This window comes from Cydia pomonella, chromosome 3, assembly GCF_033807575.1.
Source record: "Cydia pomonella isolate Wapato2018A chromosome 3, ilCydPomo1, whole genome shotgun sequence".
Lineage (NCBI taxonomy): Eukaryota > Metazoa > Arthropoda > Insecta > Lepidoptera > Tortricidae > Cydia > Cydia pomonella.
The window spans coordinates 10,476,458-10,496,816 of NC_084705.1; the positions used below are offsets into that span (position 1 = coordinate 10,476,458).

Here is a 20,359-nt window from a genome sequence, read left to right on the forward strand (position 1 = left end):
GTTTTCAGATAATACCCAAATAGCATATATATAATATTTTATGGCGCTGTGGAGGAGCGTTTTGTTATTAGCCCAAACCAAGATAAATGAAATTGCGGGCCACACCAAAGAATAAAGTAAGTATATAGGGGCCATACCAGGCCATACTCAGAATTTATCAAATTTTAATATGAAAATAGTCATAAAATAAATATTTAATTGTCGATACAAGATGATATGTTATTGTTAAATTCTAGCGTTTTAATTCCTGCTACAACGTTAATTTGGGGTTAATCAGATGGAAATCTGAACACACCCCAAATTTTGTTTGAAAAGCTGTCAATCTGTTCTAGCGCAAAGAGCATATAATCACTATTCTAGCGTTGCGACCGTTGATTGATTTCACTTTTAGTTGGTTTAATAAACGTTAAAACGCATAAAATACTACGATTTATGAAACTAGTGGTGTCTAAATTGATCGGCAATATTTGGCGATAAAACTAACGGTTTGGATGCTATAATACTTTAACATTCGTCAAAATAACCTAGTAAGGGTGCCGGTATGGAGTCTAAAAGTGAAATATTTTCCAAAAGACTCGTAACTGCAGTGCTATGGAATCTCGGACTTCAAATATTTCTCGCTGTTGTGTTGGTGTTTTTTATACAGGTGGACATACTACATCCACTAACATGGTTCGCATCGACCCTTAATGATATATTTGGATGGAAAATGAGCCTGAATATTGTGCTGCTGGGATTGGTTTCGTTTTTTCAAGCATACATTTATGGGAGCTACTACATGGTTCCTTTGCCTAAGTACTTCACCAGGTTTTCTATGTTTTTGAATTTATTCACAACCCAAAATGTTATATTCAGCATTTTGTATGCATTAAGTGGTTACTTTACAATGAGCCTGTATTCGTCTCTTGCTAAAAGCAACTTTAATGTGCTTAAAAAGAAATGTGAAAATTATGATGGCCAATGTCTCATGGAGCAAAGTCTCTTTTTACAATTTGGTGGGATGTGGATGGGTCTCTATTATTTTTTAAATGCACATATTTTTAGTACACCCATGCTAATGTTTCCACATGTGTATCAAAATAAATTCCAACAGTTGAAACAAGCTATCGGAAGAATATTGTCTATGGGATTTAAGAATTCTGTAATGCCTGTTGTGTATTTCTGCTTATGTTACTACTTGTGGGGCCACAAGCCCAGAAGTGTTGTTTCTGAAGTCTACAGCTTGTACCTGGAAGATGCTCCATTGGACAATATATTAAACTTGATAAGATCTGGCATTTGGATTGGACTCTGGTTCTACACCAGTTTGTTTTTCATCTCAGTGTATACCATGAGAACAATCTTTAACATAGTGTTGACAGAACCAATGAAGTTTCAAATTGAATCAGAAACTGGTCTTACCCTGTATGCTGCATTAGCTCAGAGAACACAATTTACTGGATATTTAGGGGCTCAAGACTTGAAGATAGTGTCTCAGATGGACTCTACAAGAAGAATGCAGATCTTTATACTGTCACAGCCAGGAGGTCACCCAAGAAATTGGAATCACATCTTAGATTCTTGTTTAAACATAATCAATAGCTATACAAAAGAATTGGAAAACATTAATAGTGATGCGAAACCAATTGAGGTTGGCAACTCACAAAAGAACATGAACATCACACCCCCTTCAGGGCCACTTTATTCTACAAATTTAAGAAACTTGGCACAAACTCCTGATATGCCAAAAGATTATAATTATAATCTTAATAAAAATAGAATTAATGAGATGACATTTGCAAAAGCTCTTAAAGAGGAATTCAATGGTTTGCTACAGAGGATATGCCAGAAGCCAGGCATCAGTTACTTCTTTGGGGAGCTGACAGACACCAAACTCAAATTCTTGCTAATGCAGGCTCAGCCAGTGATGTGGACATGCGAGGGGCTGGCATTCATTGTGGCCGCATCCTTAAAGGAAGATAAGTATGGTGTGGTACAGAATGACTTGCCAGTTGTGATTTCAGCATTAATAAACCTCAAGAGCAATTTAGACAAGTTAACTAAGCTAGGACTGGTGCCAAAGAAACACATTCTGAACGATGTGTTTGCTATCAAAATGAAGTCTGCTCTCATGACTTCAGTTAAAAGGAGTATATATAAAATAGTTATCACTTTTTCAAAGTATTTCCATGAGATACCCATGGATCCTGATGTACAAATTGCTGTTCAACCATTCTTATTGTGTAAAGAACCCTGACTGTTGTAGAATATTTTACCTTATCACTGTTTATAACTAATTATATCACCTAAGTTTAGAATTTGTTTTAGTTAAGTCTGTGCCAGTCTGTGGTGATTTAGATGGCTTATACTTTCCATGAAATACTTTTGTATGGTACAAACTATTTAAGACATTAAGAATTAATTCAATCATAAAGTGGCCATGTAATATTGTGGATAGGCATACAAGCCTCAGAAATACTGTCTAGCAAGAGTGTCATGCAGATAGTTGATTTCAGGCGGGGCGAGGGGGGGACATTTAGGTACAATTTTCAATCTCTGTTGGTCAACTGCACTCCCTGCAACCTTCAAGTAACAAATAGTTTCAAGATGTAAATAAAAAAAATATTGCTTTATGAACATATTTTTTATTAAAACTTCTACAACATCAATAAACAACGTATAGTTATTATCAAACATAATATAACTGCACCATCTATTATTTCGCTCAGGTAGTTAAAAGTTAGATGTTTTTTTATATGTTGGTACTTATAACAGTTGTTTTTTTACTTTGATCACAGACTTGTCACTCAGTCAATGAAACTCATGTGTCACTTAATTTAGGTATCATCAAAAGAAAAGTTATAAGATTCAAACAATTTTCATTTTTTTATGATATTGATGGATTTCTAGTTTAATTTGCTGTTGATAAGGCTAATATTCTTATCAGTATATTTAACTATGATTTAACTAGTTCACATTTGGTATTGCTTTAATTCATCTTTGGATAAGACAACTTCCTTGAGAATATTAATTTATAATACAAATGTGTTTGATGTAAGGTTAGCATGAATAATTAAATTATTAAACAAATTTGTGCTTTTGTTATTTTCTGTTCAGCTTACACTATCCTATTTTCGTATATTCTCATTATACTTATTGAGTTAGTACAATCTTAAAACACTTTTAAGACTTACATAAAAGGCTGTATGTTCATCAAAATTATGGTTTGTCGTCATTTTGTTTTGTCTTCTGGCCAGAATAACAGAAGGGTGCATTTATTAGGGCGTATTACACATTACGCAATTCGCCTATTTTATTACATAGTTGTTTTTTTTTGTTCTCACTCACTGTGTAAGCACATACCCCTTTGCACTCCTCCAGGTGCCCATGAATCAGTTAGGCACAGACTATAAATATTATAATTATGTTAAGTGCTCAACTAAATTGGTATTCCAGTCTATTATCAACAACTACCTCCCTATTTACATTAACATTTTAAAGACATAGACAGTACCCTTCAAATACTAAACATGTTAATATATGTAAAAGAAATTGCATTAACAATTCGAGATTAACATAAATTGACAACATTCGTTATTACAACTTGATTCTTTATAGCAGTAAAGTCATGTTCAGCTCAATTATTTCACCGTTGCCCTTTGAAAAATACCTTTAATAGTTATCGCATGATCATACATAAGCATTTTCACATTTTATTTATTTATATAATACTTAATATTGTTATATTATAAATTCATGTTCTTGGCATTGTATGCTGTAGGTTCTTTTTAATCTAGATCTCATCATTAATAGTATTTTATACAATCGTGATCCGTGATGACAGAGCTTTTCAATCGAGTAACATGTTTAGGCAACGAAGCTTGCCGAGTTGCCTAAGTAAGACGAGATTGAAAAGCATCAAGCTTATATTATTATTGTATAAAATACTTTTTCTACGAGTAGGTATAATAATCCTTTTTGTACTATAAAACCTAAATATTTAATGAAGTTTTGGTAAGTATATCAGAAGACAAAAATGTAGACATAAACGCGCTCCCGCCCCGTGCCCATTTAGTGTTTTCTATGGGAGCGCGGCGGCACGTGATTGGTATTTTTTTTATAGTTGACTGCAGCGTATCGAAATGAATCTCATAGTTGAGTGGGAGCCCATACATGAAAAGTACGCAATTATAGTTTGGTATACGAAATCTTAATTGAACCATTAATACAGTCGACAAGTAGAAAAAAGAAATATTGTGTTAGTGGGTGGTGTCCGTGTGTGTATATTTCGTCTTTTATTTCCTCATATAAGAATTGTATGTATCATTCAAATACCTATAAGTAGTTTAGTTATGTTTTTATTTCATGACTTGACAACTAACTTGGTGAAGTTGTCCAGTAACTTTATTCCAGATTCGTTCTTTGTAAATGCAGTCATATGTGTACAAAAACAACAGCCATGTTATGTTATGGGCTAAAGACGTTTTAAAGTTATCGAAGACTTCATTAATTCATTATTTTAAAATTATGCCTTCAGTCAAGTGGGACTATTTCGCCAGTATCAAGGTATTATGAGTTTTAAATAAGACAAAAATTGTACGGTTAGTACAAAACATTGTGCGGTGATTTTATTAGCTCTTGTAAAGCGATAGCTAGTAGATTTTACAAGTAGTATGTGGACTACTGGCTGTTGACTCCAAAATGGTGTTTAAACGCATTTCATGATTAATTCTCCACTACACACTACTACATTAGTTTACTGTATATTAAGCTATCGACATTACACTTTAAACAATATTAATGAGGCAAAAAAAAGGAATTAATCACGAGGAATTAATAACTATCAAGATGGCGATGGCGCTCGAACCGGAAGTCCTATCGAAAACATATAAAGACGTCCTCTGCTGGCCAAAGACCTAAGAATCTTCGAAACGACCCGTCATTGTCGGTCTACTTTGTCGCAATCTACACTTGCTGTGTCTTCGCTGCGTGGTCGGCACTTCGGAACTCCAGTCTGTATGTGTGGTGATTACAGCAGTGTGTCTTCGTCGCGCAGCTCGCTGCTGAGCAGGAGCGAGCGCTGGCTGGCCGCGCCCAGCAGCGCCGTGCGCTCGGCGGACGACGTGCCCGATTCGCTTATAGATGCTGGGAAATTATTTATTTATTAATTCATTTAAAAAATAAAACTTGACAGAATAGCAACTATGTTCAAACCGCTAGACTTGAATAATGACTTGTATTCTAAAATAAGTAGGTACCAAATTTAGATGGCAAAAGAGAAGAAAAAGTCATAAAAATAACTGTGTTGACGTTCCTAATCCCACATTGCCTTGACAATAGATTAAAAATAAATGAGTATTAAGGTGGTTCGACTAGGTTACCCAAAGCTTAAACCTCACTAGATGGTGCCACAATTGCAAATTTTGAGTTTTAATTTTTTTGTGGAGTAGTCTTGGTATTTCTATACTGTAAATTATGTTTAGCGCACTCTTTAAATAAATATTGAACTATTACAACAAACATTGAACACTTCATTGTACAAAAACTACCCCTTAATGTCGACAGAATGTTTCTTGACTCTATTTCTAAGTATCACTCACACATTCAAACAGTCTTACTGGGATCCTTGTAGTAGACAATTTGGCACAGCGTGAGTAGGCTTCAATAGCGTTGCGGTATGTACGTGGAAATACATGCAAGAGGATGTGGGTTCGAGACTCATTAATTTTTTTTTGTTATCAGTATTATCAAGTACCTATTATTAATAAATTATTTTATGAGAAATATGACCGTTTTCCATTAAAATATTAAAAATCTGATTCTCACACATCATGATATTTTTGGGTTCTTCCAACTCAGAATCACTAGCATAATCAATCCTCGTGCTAAAAAAACCCGAAAATTTGTATTGAAATTTTAGTTTTATGTATGGATATTTTAGGATATCTTTTTTTAATGCTAGGGTGGAGAAGATTCTAAGTAGAATGAACCTAAGAAAGTCCAAATTTGTAAGTCAGATTTTCCGGTATTTTTTTCAAAAAAAAACGCTGTTTTGTTCTAAAATTGAAGCAATCCCTTACTGCCCAGCCTTTAAAAAAGTAGGTACTATTTTACAGTAGAATTAAAAAAAAAATTTACGATACATTAAATTAAATTACAGTGAGTTACAAAATTGCATGGCCTTCTATTTTTAACCATTATAAAAAGAAATGAGATATTTACCATGTTTGTTTATATTATTGATTTCCCGATATTTAGACACAACTAGAAGTTTCACACAATGCCTAGAGATAGAAAATTATTTATTCATTTTATTTATTGCCAATTTCATTCAACGGATCACATCATATCCAATTTATGTGTTTATGTATTTCGTTGTTTTCTACCTAGTTGGTTATTAAATTCTGTTACTGCAATAATCTTTATCTACATAAAATATACCAACGAAAGTTTAATAAAGTATATATTAAAATGAAGTACACAAAATCAGGAATTACATATGACAATATCATTCAAAATCGCCTCCTCTGGCTTTGACACAGGCCCTCAAACGACGAGGCCAGTCATCAATAGCGGCACGCACGATTGTCATGTCTAATTCCGTCACTGTCTTAACTATGGCCCGCTTGAGGGAGTTAAGATTTGTGTGGGATTTAGCACAGGCTTTCTCCTCAATAACCTGCTATATGGCATAATCCAGGGGGTTTAGCGTTTAGGTCCGGGTTGGAGGACGGCCAGTCTTCGTGGGCAATAAAAACAATTTTGTTCCTTCGAAACCAGGCTTGAGTTGTTTTTGCCTTATGTGCAGGAGCTGAGTCCTGTTCAAAGATCCATGGCTGGTTTTGAAATAGGGTGTGGCTTAAGGGCTTCACTATTGGTTCGAGAACGGTTTCCAGTTTTCGGTTTTCACACCTTTTTCACAGAAATGAATCTGTGTTAGCCCCGAGTATGACACACCCAAAATCATGTTTGGCGGGTGCCCACATTTGTGCAACGCAATAGGGTTGTTTCCATCTACAAATCTTAGGGCATAATTGTATCCCAAAAAAATCTTTTGGATTATAAGAACATGTTAAACTACTTTTAGGGGACCTGTAATGACCATATTTTTGTAAATATTGAATTTAAAATATCTTTTGGCACACGTCACGTGACCAAACTCGAAACGTCATTGAAGATTCTGATGACGTCACAACTCTCGGAGTGACACTGTTGACAGTTAGGCGATTAACAACAAATGACAAATATCAGTTGACAGTTCGTATCTTCTATGTGTGTATGTAGTTATGTGTCAAACCATAAACTGTGACGTCACACATTTTTCAAAGAGCGTCTTGGTCGCGAAAGCATCTGTCAAAATATATTTTGTTAACTTAACATATTTAAAGCCGTTTTTAGTACATATAAAAGCTGAATTTTTATACAACTTTTAGTTAATATAGAAAGTAATACAAGCGTTTCAAAAAATTGGAATACGATTCTCTTTTAGGCCCCAATTCATTATAGATACGACGAGATAAGCGTTATGTGTGGTATATAATTATAGCTCACAAATCCACCACATTACTTCATTTTTTATTTTTTCGGTAGCATTTGTTTTAACGGAAATAAAGAGGTTGCAAATCGAGTAACAGAACTTCAGAACAGATATCATTTGATATTTACCAGTCGCTTTTCGGTGAAGGAAAACATCGTGAGGAAACTGGACTAATCCCAACAAGGCTTAGTTTTACCCTCTGGGTTGGAAGGTCAGATGGCAGTGGCTTTCGTAAAAACTAGTGCCTACGCCAAATCTTGGGATTAGTTGTCAAAGCGGACCACAAGCTCCATTGAGCCGTGGCAATATGCTGGGACAACGCTAGGAAGAAAGAAAGAAATCGAGTAACAGAACTTAGTAACCAACTAGGTATAATAGTTATGATGTAAATGTCCATATCATGTTGGAGTCATATATGTATTAGCCAACTAATTATTCAAGATCAATACACTTAGCTCCCATAGGTATTCGCCTAAGTACAATCTCGGGCAAAATTGAGTTTTATAAAAGTGAACTAGTTTCTAGGTCATATTTTCTATGAATTGGTCATTTTTGTAGACTCCAATTACAGTTATACTTTTCCTGGTTTTTCGCGGACCAGAATATCGAGGATTTTTGTAACTTGATTTAGACGTTTTTTTGTTTTTTCATTTTCAATCCAAAAACACATAAAATCACAATTCAGAACATGCGGCAGCGTTGTTTTCTATCAAGTACCTCAAGCACCAGGGCGGCTACCGGGAAAATCGAAATTCGTCAATTTCGGGCATTTTTCTCTGTCACTCTAATTACGTCTTAGTGAGAGTAAAAGAGAAAGATCCCCGCAATTTGCGAATTTAGGTTTTCGCGGTAGGCCCCCAGGTCCTGTCAAGTTTCAGCAGTGTTGCCAGGTGAGCGGAAGAGAATTATCGTACTTGAGTGTCAATATTATTGTACCGTTGAAAAAAATATCGTACGCCAATCAAAAAGGCAGCCCCTAAAAATGTCTAGTAAAATAAGCTTAAATTTCCAATTAATAATAAAAAAAGACAATTTTCGTCTAAATTGCGTAAAAAATCTGTTTATGTTTGTGTATTTTTGGGATAGACTCAAACGGTATACACAGGAAATTGTGACATTTTAAACTTACACCAAGGAGCCGAACACCCAAAAGATACTAATTTTAGCCTATTTCTGAGAGAAAGTGTCATATTTTGCTTCAAATTACTAGACTTGGCATCATCCAAGGGCTGAAATTATAGTACTTTAGTGTACGATAATGCTCTTTGGAACATTACGTCATACCGGGGCCCAAATTATCGTACATGTACGACAATTATCGTACGCCTGGTCACACTGAGTGTCAGTGTCGACAGAGTCAGCTATAAACGCGTCAAACATCGCAACGTCGCGCCGATGGCCGGCCGAGGCATGGAGTGGCAACGCCGCAATGTATTTGTACACGACATTTGTCACACACACATGAGTAAAATTTATAAAAATATAACGTTGATTATTGCATGATTTCTGTATGAAACAAAGTTTTTCTATTAATTTAGCGCAAATGAAAATTCAAAAGTAGATAGATGCGCAACTATTTATGTAATAATATTGTGTAATTAATTAATTAATAGCGATTGTTTTTTGTATGAAAATCGAACCACCTTAACGTAAAGTGCGCTGTGACAACAGATACCAGATCATCTAACCAAGCATAGTAATATCATGCGTCTTAGACCAAAAATTTTACACGTTCACCCCATGCACACAAGAGTCAAATTGTAAGTAAATAATGTAAGATATGCGAAACATTATAAACAGGTAGGTGACCAAAGATGTGTGAGTAAAAAATTAAAAGAAAGTGAGTTTGAAAGCTTGTACGGGTCTGCTATTTTTTCCAGATCTTTTAGGTAATAGTCATAATAGATATAGGAATACAAAGAAGTTCAAAAAGGGTGCAATATTGGTACACTAATTTGCACCACTTTGTGGGAATTCTTATTCCGTCTATGGTGCAGTCATCCCAAAATACAGCATGAAAAATGTAGGAACCTATAGTACCGACATTCAAATACATCTCGATACTAGTCGACACCAAGATAGTTATCAGTGAAATAAACACTAACCCCCTTATTCATAAACGTGTACTAAAGTTACGATGCCGCTGATCACCGTTTGTCCCTTTCCATCATACCAATACGTCGTAAAGGGACAAACGATGATCAGCGGCATCGTAACTTTAGTACATGTTTATGAATAAGGGGGTAGGTAGATACCAAGCTATTACTTAGCAGCTTCATTATCTACTTTTGAAATTGAATCTGCAATGTGATGCATAACGGCCGGCGCATGAAACCAGTAATGCTATAATTATGGCAGAGCAGATATGCCTGCAATAAACGAGCGGCATTTGTGACCTTCATCTCGACGTACCCATACATGTCTGGCTTGGAAGGAGGAGACAGCGGAACGACACCGGGTATGAGGTATACATACGAAGGCGTGTTTACCGTCGGGGCTGGCCGTGGGCGTGGCCGTGCGCTGCGACGGCGGCTCGGGCGACGCCAGCGCCGCGCGCGCCGAGCCGCCCGGCGACTCCGTCATCGACGCCTGCAGGCTGTAGCTCTCTCTGTCGGCATAATATAGACCCACATTACCTACAGGTGGAAAACCACAGTGCGGTGTAACAGAATCGATCCCGTAAAACCTCCCAAATAGTCAAATACTACAACTATGGTCCGAACGTTCAATACGTAACTAGGTAGGTATCAATATCTATGTTCTGTTTGGTATTGTCTGGGTTTTTTCTTCCGTTCACGAAAATATTTTGCCTTTGGACTACGTCATTCAAATAATGCATCTGAACTAATATATTGGGGTTAGGTTGGGAGATTTTGAATTATAGTTGTGTGGATGGTTTTAAGGTTTACATTTTAAAACGAAGCGAATAAAAGGAACATGCATGGCATGCGCTACATAGACTAAATAATTAATAATTAATCGAATATGTCTAGCACCGTAACCACATGAAATACACTCAAGCGTAATGACCTCATGACGGAAAAGTGAGAATTTAATTGTATTCCGAGGAGGATAGATAACGCCTTGGCATGTAACTGCGCTGCGGTCAAAACCGAATGAAGACTTTAACATCACGGTCGTTAGTCCTAGCGGTTCACCCCGGAAATCAGTAAAATGCTGCCAATGGTGTTAAAATAAAAGTATGAAAATCGGTACGATTGATCTTTAATCCATCGCCAACAAACTGTTTTAAAGTTTGGCGAAACTTTAATTATAGGTACATTGTATATTGTAATTTGTGAAAAAAACTAAAAAAAAAATAATAATAATTTGATCCGAAGCACCAAAACAATAAAAAAAATTGAGGAGTATTGACGTCATCTTTTTTTGTATGGTAAAATTTTTTTTTGTTCAGAAACCTATCGTGTGTGGTATTAAATGAAAGGGGATATTCTAAGCCGGTTCCAAAAACATATCACATCATTACTTTTCAGTCACTTGTATTAAATTAAAATTAAAATAATTTCAAAATATACCAAATTTGAGCTCCGCCAGATACAATACCGTTGAATTATTTTTTGTAAAATATACCTCAAATAATACCTAATAATATATGGTGCATGCTAATAGAACTCCAATAAAAACTTGATCTGCTAGACTTTGATATGCCAACTTCACAGACATATATCCTCATATATAAAGTTCGTTCGTTTCAAGTTCGTTCGTTTCGATCGTTCAAAAGGCAGGGAGTACGTCTCACAAGTGATTTTTAAGCGTTCATATGAACACGAATATTAGAAACGGTAAAAAAGCGCCAACGTCGAGATTTAACGCGACGCTCTTTAAGCTCTCGTACTCTCGTGCGAATGGGGCCTTACGGTCAATGACGTTGTCTATGCTGCTCAAAGAAATATAGTCTGTCAAACCATTTCCATCAGTAGATAAAAGTAAGTAGAGAGCCGCTCTCAAAGAGTTTCGGCACCGCTCGGATCCAATCGGAGAAGCACGAGACGAGACGGCGAGGCGAGAAGAGAGCAGCATGTATTTACACACTCGTTCGCGGCCTGTCTCGGGGTCTCTCAACGAGTGCAGGTGTTGAAAATATTATTAATCCTACAAATATTTATACTGATAATATTTTGATAGATGGATCACAATTAATAATGTTTTTTTTTAAAATGCTACTTCTAAATATTTTCGAAATTCCTTTGTTGGGGTTAGATATGAGGATATTAGGTATTATTTGAGGTATATGTTACAAAAAATAATTCAACGGTATTGTATCTGGAGGAGCTCAAACTTGCAGTGGCGGATTAACCGAATAGCAGAAAAAGCATATGCTAAGGGCCCCGCGCCCAGGGGGGCCCCGCACTCCGACCCTGACCATGCGACTTCGGCACGCGGAACCGGCCAAGTTCAAGTAGAACTCGCACTCCGCGGATCCTGTACTATCACATTTTATTTACAATGTATTTGTTTCGTAAGTCAGTAACAACATTGATCAATTATTATTATTTGTTATTATCATATATTTTTCTTTATGACGATACCAAATTAAAATAATTTTTAGGCTTACGCAAAGACTAAGAGCAGAGTTTAGCATAAAACCGAATGTGCAGTGTCTCAAAACTTTTGTGCATGGCTAAGCTGCAGGAAACATCAGAGCTCGGAAACGAACAAAAGAAGATACTGTGTTAAAAACATATTAGTGAAAAGCAAGGAAGGATGATTTATTTATTTATTATTTCAAATAACACATTGCACCTTACAGCTAATGCCTAATGATGATCAGCTTTGAGCCCGTAGTAGGCCAAAGGACGCGCTCTTCTACGGCTGGCCGAGCGCCTAAAATATGCCGAGTTGCTGCAAAGCCGTTATAAAAAGAACAGCGGGGCCCCTATGCAGGGCTTTGAATTCGCGTAGGCCGGGTGTAAAGCCCTACATAGGGCCCGATACCCAAAGCATCCCAGCAAGTCGCACTTTCGAGCAAGAACTAAGGCCGAGCATCAGGCGAGCCGAGATCACATTGGTTCAATTCCAAACTCTGTTCTCCTGCAATTCCGCCTTTGCATGGTGGCGCGCCGCGATAGAACGCTCCGGGCCTCCGCCCTTATACGGAACTCGGCCTACGGCCTCGTTCACACTCTGGCATTGGTTTCATTCTAGGCTCTGCTTTCCTGCAGCTTGGCCTTCAGCTTCGCACGGGAACGCTACGAAATCGTTTGGTCCGGATATTCAGCTCGTGGGGCTCAGCCTTCGGCCTTGTTTTTTGGCTCACTTAGCCATTAGTTCCCACTTCTTATTGTAGATCCGACTCACGTTTCACCTATTTTTACAAGCTTTTATTAAACTTAATACCTAATATTGATGTTGTTAAACAGGATCCCTACATGCTTTCATTTAACTTGCAATACTCGTAAGTTGTTCAAAATCTGCAAACTATTTTTTTGACCATTTGTCAAAATTTGTTGTTAAAAATTCACTTACTAGGGAAAAATCGGTGACAATACAATGTTGATGAAAACCGAAGGTTAGGAGGAAATCTATATAGAACAAAGGAACTGTGATAAAATAACAACAACTAACAACTTTATTAAGATTAGGCACTTTTATAATGGCTAAATAAAATAAATAAAAAAAATTCTTTCGGAGCGATTATTTCCGAAAGTAATAACTAATAAAAAAGGTTTTTGGAGACCGTTATTCGTTTTGAAAGACCTTATCCAACCATATGCCACACTATAGGGTCAAAGAAAAAATATTTTGTATGGGAGGTACCCTAATTTTTGTATAGTTTTTATTTAACTGTTCTGTCGCAATGCATGATTTATCCATGCCAAATTACGGCTATCTAGCACTAACGATCGCGGAGCAAACCCTCGGACAGACGGACATGGTGAAACTATAAGTTTCCAGGAGACTACGAAACCCTAAAAAATACACTGCATAATAATTATGTTAAAAACTAATCGAGAACGAGTCGAAAAATATTAAGACATCGTAAAAATGTTGTGATGGTACTGAATCCTCGGGGTGCGAGTCCGACTCGCACTTAATCATTTTTTTTTCGAACCAGGGGGCCCCGCAAGCTATTGTGCTAAGGGCCCCGCGCCTTCTTAATCCGCCCCTGCAAACTTGCTATATTTTATTTATTTATTTTGGAAAACCAACAGCGCTATATATATCTAGAACTTCCAATAGAATTACAGAGCCAATTACAGGTTCTCACTTATCTTATTCTTAGGTTTTGAAAATTATTTTAATTTTATTTTAATACAAGTGACTGAAATGTAATGATGTGATATATTTTTGGAACCGGCTTAGAATGCCCTTTCATTGAATACCACACATGATAGGTTTCTGAACAAAAAAAAAGATGACGTCATAACTCCTCAATTTTTTTATTTTTTTGGTGCTTCGGGTCAAATTCATTTAAATGGACTAAAGATTAATCGTACGAATTTTCATGCTTTTAACACTATTTCCAGCGTTTTTAGGCGTACCGCTAGCACTACGTAGGGTGTAAACACATCTGTATCCCGGGGTTATTCCCACTAGTTACCACTCAGTTGTTACCAGTGGTAACTATTGGGACTTATTTTTCCCACCTTTTACCAGTGGTACCAATAACTTGGTTTGGTGGTAACTACTGGGACTTTTCAGTAGACTTTAACATCACGGTCGTAGGGTGTAAATACGTCTGTATTCCGGGGTTGTTCCCACCAGTTACCAGTACCTTTTACCAGTGGTATCAAACAAGTTGGTTTGGTGGGAACTGGGATTTTTTTCCCAGTAGTTACCACTGGTATCAACTTGGTTGCAGCTAGTGGGAATAACCCGCATTCCGGTGCGAAAAGGACCCGAGCTGATGAGAACACAAATAACGGTGGCCAACATTGTAAATTAGAATGTACGAGTACCATCACGTTAATAAGCTGTAAACTCGCCTGTATCCCGAGGTGGAGGAGGTCTGCGAGATCTCGCTGTCGTACGAGGTGTCGGTGTTGGCGGCGGCGGGCGCCAGCAGCGGCGGCCAGGCGCGCCGCGCCGGCGTGCTGTCGGCGCCCGGGGACGAGCACTCGTCGGACTCCAGGCGCGAGTTGTACTGCTGTCACCGACACACGATATACTCGCCTGTATCCCGAGGTGGAGGAGGTCTGCGAGATCTCGCTGTCGTACGAGGTGTCGGTGTTGGCGGCGGCGGGCGTCAGCAGCGGCGGCCAGGCGCGCCGCGCCGGCGTGCTGTCGGCGCCCGGGGACGAGCACTCGTCGGACTCCAGGCGCGAGTTGTACTGCTGTCACCGACACACGATATACTCGCCTGTATCCCGAGGTGGAGGAGGTCTGCGAGATCTCGCTGTCGTACGAGGTGTCGGTGTTGGCGGCGGCGGGCGCCAGCAGCGGCGGCCAGGCGCGCCGCGCCGGCGTGCTGTCGGCGCCCGGGGACGAGCACTCGTCGGACTCCAGGCGCGAGTTGTACTGCTGTTACCGACACACGATATACTCGCCTGTATCCCGAGGTGGAGGAGGTCTGCGAGATCTCGCTGTCGTACGAGGTGTCGGTGTTGGCGGCGGCGGGCGCCAGCAGCGGCGGCCAGGCGCGCCGCGCCGGCGTGCTGTCGGCGCCCGGGGACGAGCACTCGTCGGACTCCAGGCGCGAGTTGTACTGCTGTCACCGACACACGATATACTCGCCTGTATCCCGAGGTGGAGGAGGTCTGCGAGATCTCGCTGTCGTACGAGGTGTCGGTGTTGGCGGCGGCGGGCGCCAGCAGCGGCGGCCAGGCGCGCCGCGCCGGCGTGCTGTCGGCGCCCGGGGACGAGCACTCGTCGGACTCCAGGCGCGAGTTGTACTGCTGTCACCGACACACGATATACTCGCCTGTATCCCGAGGTGGAGGAGGTCTGCGAGATCTCGCTGTCGTACGAGGTGTCGGTGTTGGCGGCGGCGGGCGCCAGCAGCGGCGGCCAGGCGCGCCGCGCCGGCGTGCTGTCGGCGCCCGGGGACGAGCACTCGTCGGACTCCAGGCGCGAGTTGTACTGCTGTCACCGACACACGATATACTCGCCTGTATCCCGAGGTGGAGGAGGTCTGCGAGATCTCGCTGTCGTACGAGGTGTCGGTGTTGGCGGCGGCGGGCGCCAGCAGCGGCGGCCAGGCGCGCCGCGCCGGCGTGCTGTCGGCGCCCGGGGACGAGCACTCGTCGGACTCCAGGCGCGAGTTGTACTGCTGTCACCGACACACGATATACTCGCCTGTATCCCGAGGTGGAGGAGGTCTGCGAGATCTCGCTGTCGTACGAGGTGTCGGTGTTGGCGGCGGCGGGCGCCAGCAGCGGCGGCCAGGCGCGCCGCGCCGGCGTGCTGTCGGCGCCCGGGGACGAGCACTCGTCGGACTCCAGGCGCGAGTTGTACTGCTGTCACCGACACACGATATACTCGCCTGTATCCCGAGGTGGAGGAGGTCTGCGAGATCTCGCTGTCGTACGAGGTGTCGGTGTTGGCGGCGGCGGGCGCCAGCAGCGGCGGCCAGGCGCGCCGCGCCGGCGTGCTGTCGGCGCCCGGGGACGAGCACTCGTCGGACTCCAGGCGCGAGTTGTACTGCTGTCACCGACACACGATATTCATATACCTACTGCGAGATACTTTAAGCAGTCACACTTTAACAAGTTTCAAGTCAAGCCATTTCCGTCAGTAGAAAAAAGCGGCAAATTTAAAAAAAATTTACGCGAGTTCTATCGTCCCATAGAAAATTTTAAATTCGCGCCTTTAGGTACTGACAAACTTGTTTGTCCGACTATAACATTTTAGTGTCTAATATATTGTAGGGCAAAGGTATGCCACCTTTACAACCTACTTTGACGTTGGATTGGCAATAGATCTAATTTGAATTTGGAACTGGCGGTCGCTTTCAGACTGAAAAAGATCTGCAGAGTGGCATTCCAGTAGAGGCAGCCGCCAGGGCTAGCCGAATATTGTATTGCAGCCATAGACTATATTGAATAGTAGGGTAATCGTAGGTAATATATAAAGTAGACCAACGAAGTGTGTTTATTAATTATCTTCCACATCCTCCCCGTTAGGTCGTCATCTTCTACATGGTAGAGATGCGGGATATCATCCATCGCTGTTATATTTTAAAGTAGCCTTTTGGCGGCAGTAGTGGCAGCGTAATGTGTCCCCGATATTACCTAGGTAAAGATTAGTGCGCCATGTATAATCTGTCCACAAACCTCGGGCTTGGCGTGGCGGCTGCGGCGGAACTTGAAGGTCTTCTTGGAGGGCCCGTGCGCGCGCTGCAGGCGCGGCCGGTCGTCGTCGCCGCGCTCGCCCGACCACTCGCCGGGGGACAGCGGCGACAGCGGCGTCTGCGAGGTCTCGCCTGGAAGCCGGGCGTGGCATGTTGTAACAGACGATTGTAATCATGGGTAGTCATACTAGAGCCGCTGAAATAATTTAAGTTATCGAGGATAGTATTGACGCATAATTAGATAATTTTATTATTCATTCCGATCAGGCATTGATGCATTGAGCAAATAAGTAGGGCATTAATGATAGTACTTTTATACTGATAATTAAAGCAATCCGAGCAAAATTATTCCCTAACCATTCCAAAATATCAAAAGTGCAAAACGTTAATACTCTAGTTTTCACTTCTGCCGGTACTCCCGGAGTGCAACCCGTTGTTTTTAGGGTTCCGTACCCAAAGGGTCAAACGGGACCCTATTACTGAGACTTCGCTGTCCATCCATCCGTCCGTCCGTCCGTCAGTCACCAGGCTGTATCTCATGAACCGTGATAGTTAGCCAGTTGAAATTTCTACAGATTATGTATTTCTGTTGCCGCTATAACAACAAATACTAAAAATATGTTAAAATAAATAATTAAGGGGGCTCCCATACAACAAACATATCTTTTTTGCCGTTTTTAGGGTTCCGTAGCCAAATGGCAAAAAACGGAACCCTTATAGATTCGTCATATCCGTCTGTCTGTCCGATTATGTCACAGCCACTTTTTTCCGAAACTATAAGAGCTATACTGTTCAAACTGTTCAAACTAAACTGAATAGTTTGCGCGAGAGACACTTCCAAAGTGAAAAAATGTGTGCCCCCCCCCCCTGTAACTTCTAAAATAACAGAATGAAAAATCTAAAAAAAATATATGATATACATTACCATGCAAACTTCCACCGAAAATTGGTTTGAACGAGATCTAGTAAGTAGTTTTTTCAATAAGTCATAAAATAAAAATATTTTTTTTTTTCACCAAACCCATACGTGTGGGGTATCTATGGATAGGTCTTCAAAAATGATATTGAGGTTTCTAATATCATTTTTTTCTAAACTGAATAGTTTGTGCGAGAGACACTTCCAAAGATCTAGTAATAGTAGTTTTTTTTAATTCGTCATAAATGGTACGGAACCCTTCATGGGCGAGTCCGACTCACACTTGGCCGCTTGTTATAAATAATAGTACGGAACCCTTCAAGCGCGAGTCCGACTCGCACTTGCCCGGTTTTTATAAATAATGGTACCCTTAGTGCGCGAGTCCGACTAGCACTTGCCCGGTTTTTTGTTTTTCTTTTTTTACCCTGAATATTGAGTCTGTCATGCTTATTTTTCTTTTTGAATCGTCACGCCTATCTCTGCTATGTTTGAAAACCTATAAGGCTACGTTTTCACGTAAGATGTGCGAGGATGCGCAGCAAGGGATGTGTTTGATAAGAACCAATACACGTTGAACGAGGAAAACAAATTAAGTGATCTATTAGTTCTTAACTAGATAATACATCTCTCGCTACGCATCCTCGCACATTTCTAGTGGAAACGCAGCCTACATCGTGTAAAAGTGTATATATATATATATATATCAATAAATAAGCATACCGGTGGTGAACTTGAACTCTACGGAGGAGACAAAACGCAGTTTAGTCTGTGTGGTGCTATATGATGGCGTGCTGGCCGTTTTGGTATCACTGCCGTACGTCGATGACCCTGCCAATCAAAAAGATTGATCAAGAACATTATGCACATGTGTGTTTTGTTACATTATGGATTAAAAGTATATGTTTTATTTATTTCTATTAAATCGCTAGTTTTCGGAACCGCAAAGAGCCACAAATGTTGGTTTAAATGTTTTAATAACTCTGAGTGGTCATTTTTGAACGACCTCGGTCGCAATTGTACTTCAAAAGAGCTACGTCTGCGACCCCGGCCTTATGGCAGGGTGATGGTATATGGTATACAAAAACTTAAAATGTGGTCAGGATCCTAAACACGCACAGACGAGAGGTTGTTAATCTCAAAGAGAATATTGGCCCAGCAAAAACTGATTAAGTACTTCTGTACTTTTTTGTATCTTTTCGAAAATGATTTTTTTGTTCTATATGGCACAACCTAGGCTTGAACCCACAACTTTTTGACCCACCCACATACGACAGGTTAAGTAAGGTGACGGTACCTATGTTGGAATAACTGTTGCCGTTGTCGGCGCGCGTACTCGGCAGGTCGAAGCCGACCAGGTGCTGGCTCGTCGTGGAACTGCTCGACACCGACTCTGCAATGAATGTCAGGTTTATCCTCCTTCAATAAAAACCATATATAAAAGGTAGAGAACATCGTTCACACTGTGAACTCATAATTCGTAGACATTATTTGCAAAGATATACGGTCCTACAGATGGAAAGTTAAGACTGTTTGTGTTAACTAATCGTTTCATTGCAGTCCTCTACCGAAAATTGTAGAAACTAAAGGTACTAGGTACGTATCGTTTCGACTACCTATATACATTGTAGTTCTGCCGTTGTAGTACCTAATTGTATGCGTATGGTATTTCAAACGATTGCTTGTATTTAACAGGCATCAGCTGCAGTGAAATTTTATGGTTGGATGGATTTTTTTGAATTCCTGTCACTCACAAGCATAAATGTATCTAAGATTGAGGTACAATTTGGGCAACAGTCCGACAACGAATTGACAGTTACAACTCTGAATAGCCTAATTCACGTCTCATTTAATCGGTGTGTCTGTTCCTATAGCAGGCCCGAGCGGCCCACCAGCATGGAGATGAGCGAGGGCCGGTGCTGCGCCGCCTTGTGGCCGCGCCATATTCCTGTATAGTTACCTCGTGGCGCGGAGAGCGGCGCGGAGGGGTGGTCGGGGGTGCGCGGCAGGCCGGAGCGGCCCACCAGCATGGAGATGAGCGAGGGCCGGTGCTGCGCCGCCTTGTGGCCGCGCCATGTTCCTATATAGTTACCTCGTGGCGCGGAGAGCGGCGCGGAGGGGTGGTCGGGGGTGCGCGGCAGGCCGGAGCGGCCCACCAGCATGGAGATGAGCGAGGGCCGGTGCTGCGCCGCCTTGTGGCCGCGCCATGTTCCTGTATAGTTACCTCGTGGCGCGGAGAGCGGCGCGGAGGGGTGGTCGGGGGTGCGCGGCAGGCCGGAGCGGCCCACCAGCATGGAGATGAGCGAGGGCCGGTGCTGCGCCGCCTTGTGGCCGCGCCATGTTCCTGTATAGTTACCTCGTGGCGCGGAGAGCGGCGCGGAGGGGTGGTCGGGGGTGCGCGGCAGGCCGGAGCGGCCCACCAGCATGGAGATGAGCGAGGGCCGGTGCTGCGCCGCCTTGTGGCCGCGCCATGTTCCTGTATAGTTACCTCGTGGCGCGGAGAGCGGCGCGGAGGGGTGGTCGGGGGTGCGCGGCAGGCCGGAGCGGCCCACCAGCATGGAGATGAGCGAGGGCCGGTGCTGCGCCGCCTTGTGGCCGCGCCATGTTCCTGTATAGTTACCTCGTGGCGCGGAGAGCGGCGCGGAGGGGTGGTCGGGGGTGCGCGGCAGGCCGGAGCGGC

General features: G+C 41.5%; 2 protein-coding genes across 2 annotated transcripts in view; one reads left to right on the forward strand and one right to left on the reverse strand.

Moving 5' to 3' along the window:
* The first annotated feature begins 333 nt into the window (after positions 1-333).
* LOC133516031 (nucleoporin NDC1) lies at positions 334-3,069 on the forward strand. The gene has a single exon (XM_061848715.1). The coding sequence runs from the start codon at positions 542-544 to the stop codon at positions 2,234-2,236; it is 1,695 nt and encodes a 564-aa protein (XP_061704699.1). The 5' UTR covers positions 334-541; the 3' UTR covers positions 2,237-3,069.
* The window catches only part of LOC133516032 (protein unc-80 homolog), an 82,717-nt gene continuing 64,962 nt past the window's right edge, over positions 2,605-20,359 (reverse strand). The window contains exons 62-67 of the mRNA XM_061848716.1: positions 18,977-19,072; positions 18,403-18,510; positions 16,750-16,898; positions 15,960-16,120; positions 10,006-10,124; positions 2,605-5,124 (exon numbers count right to left, since the gene is read on the reverse strand). Of these exons, the coding sequence (XP_061704700.1) occupies positions 5,009-5,124; positions 10,006-10,124; positions 15,960-16,120; positions 16,750-16,898; positions 18,403-18,510; positions 18,977-19,072 (749 nt within the window). The 3' untranslated portion in view covers positions 2,605-5,008. The remainder of the gene's footprint in view (positions 5,125-10,005; positions 10,125-15,959; positions 16,121-16,749; positions 16,899-18,402; positions 18,511-18,976; positions 19,073-20,359) is intronic.

Excerpts from the sequence above, each read along its gene's own strand:
- LOC133516031 (XM_061848715.1), top strand. The coding sequence starts at position 542 with ATGGAGTCTAAAAGTGAAATATTTTCCAAAAGACTCGTAACTGCAGTG.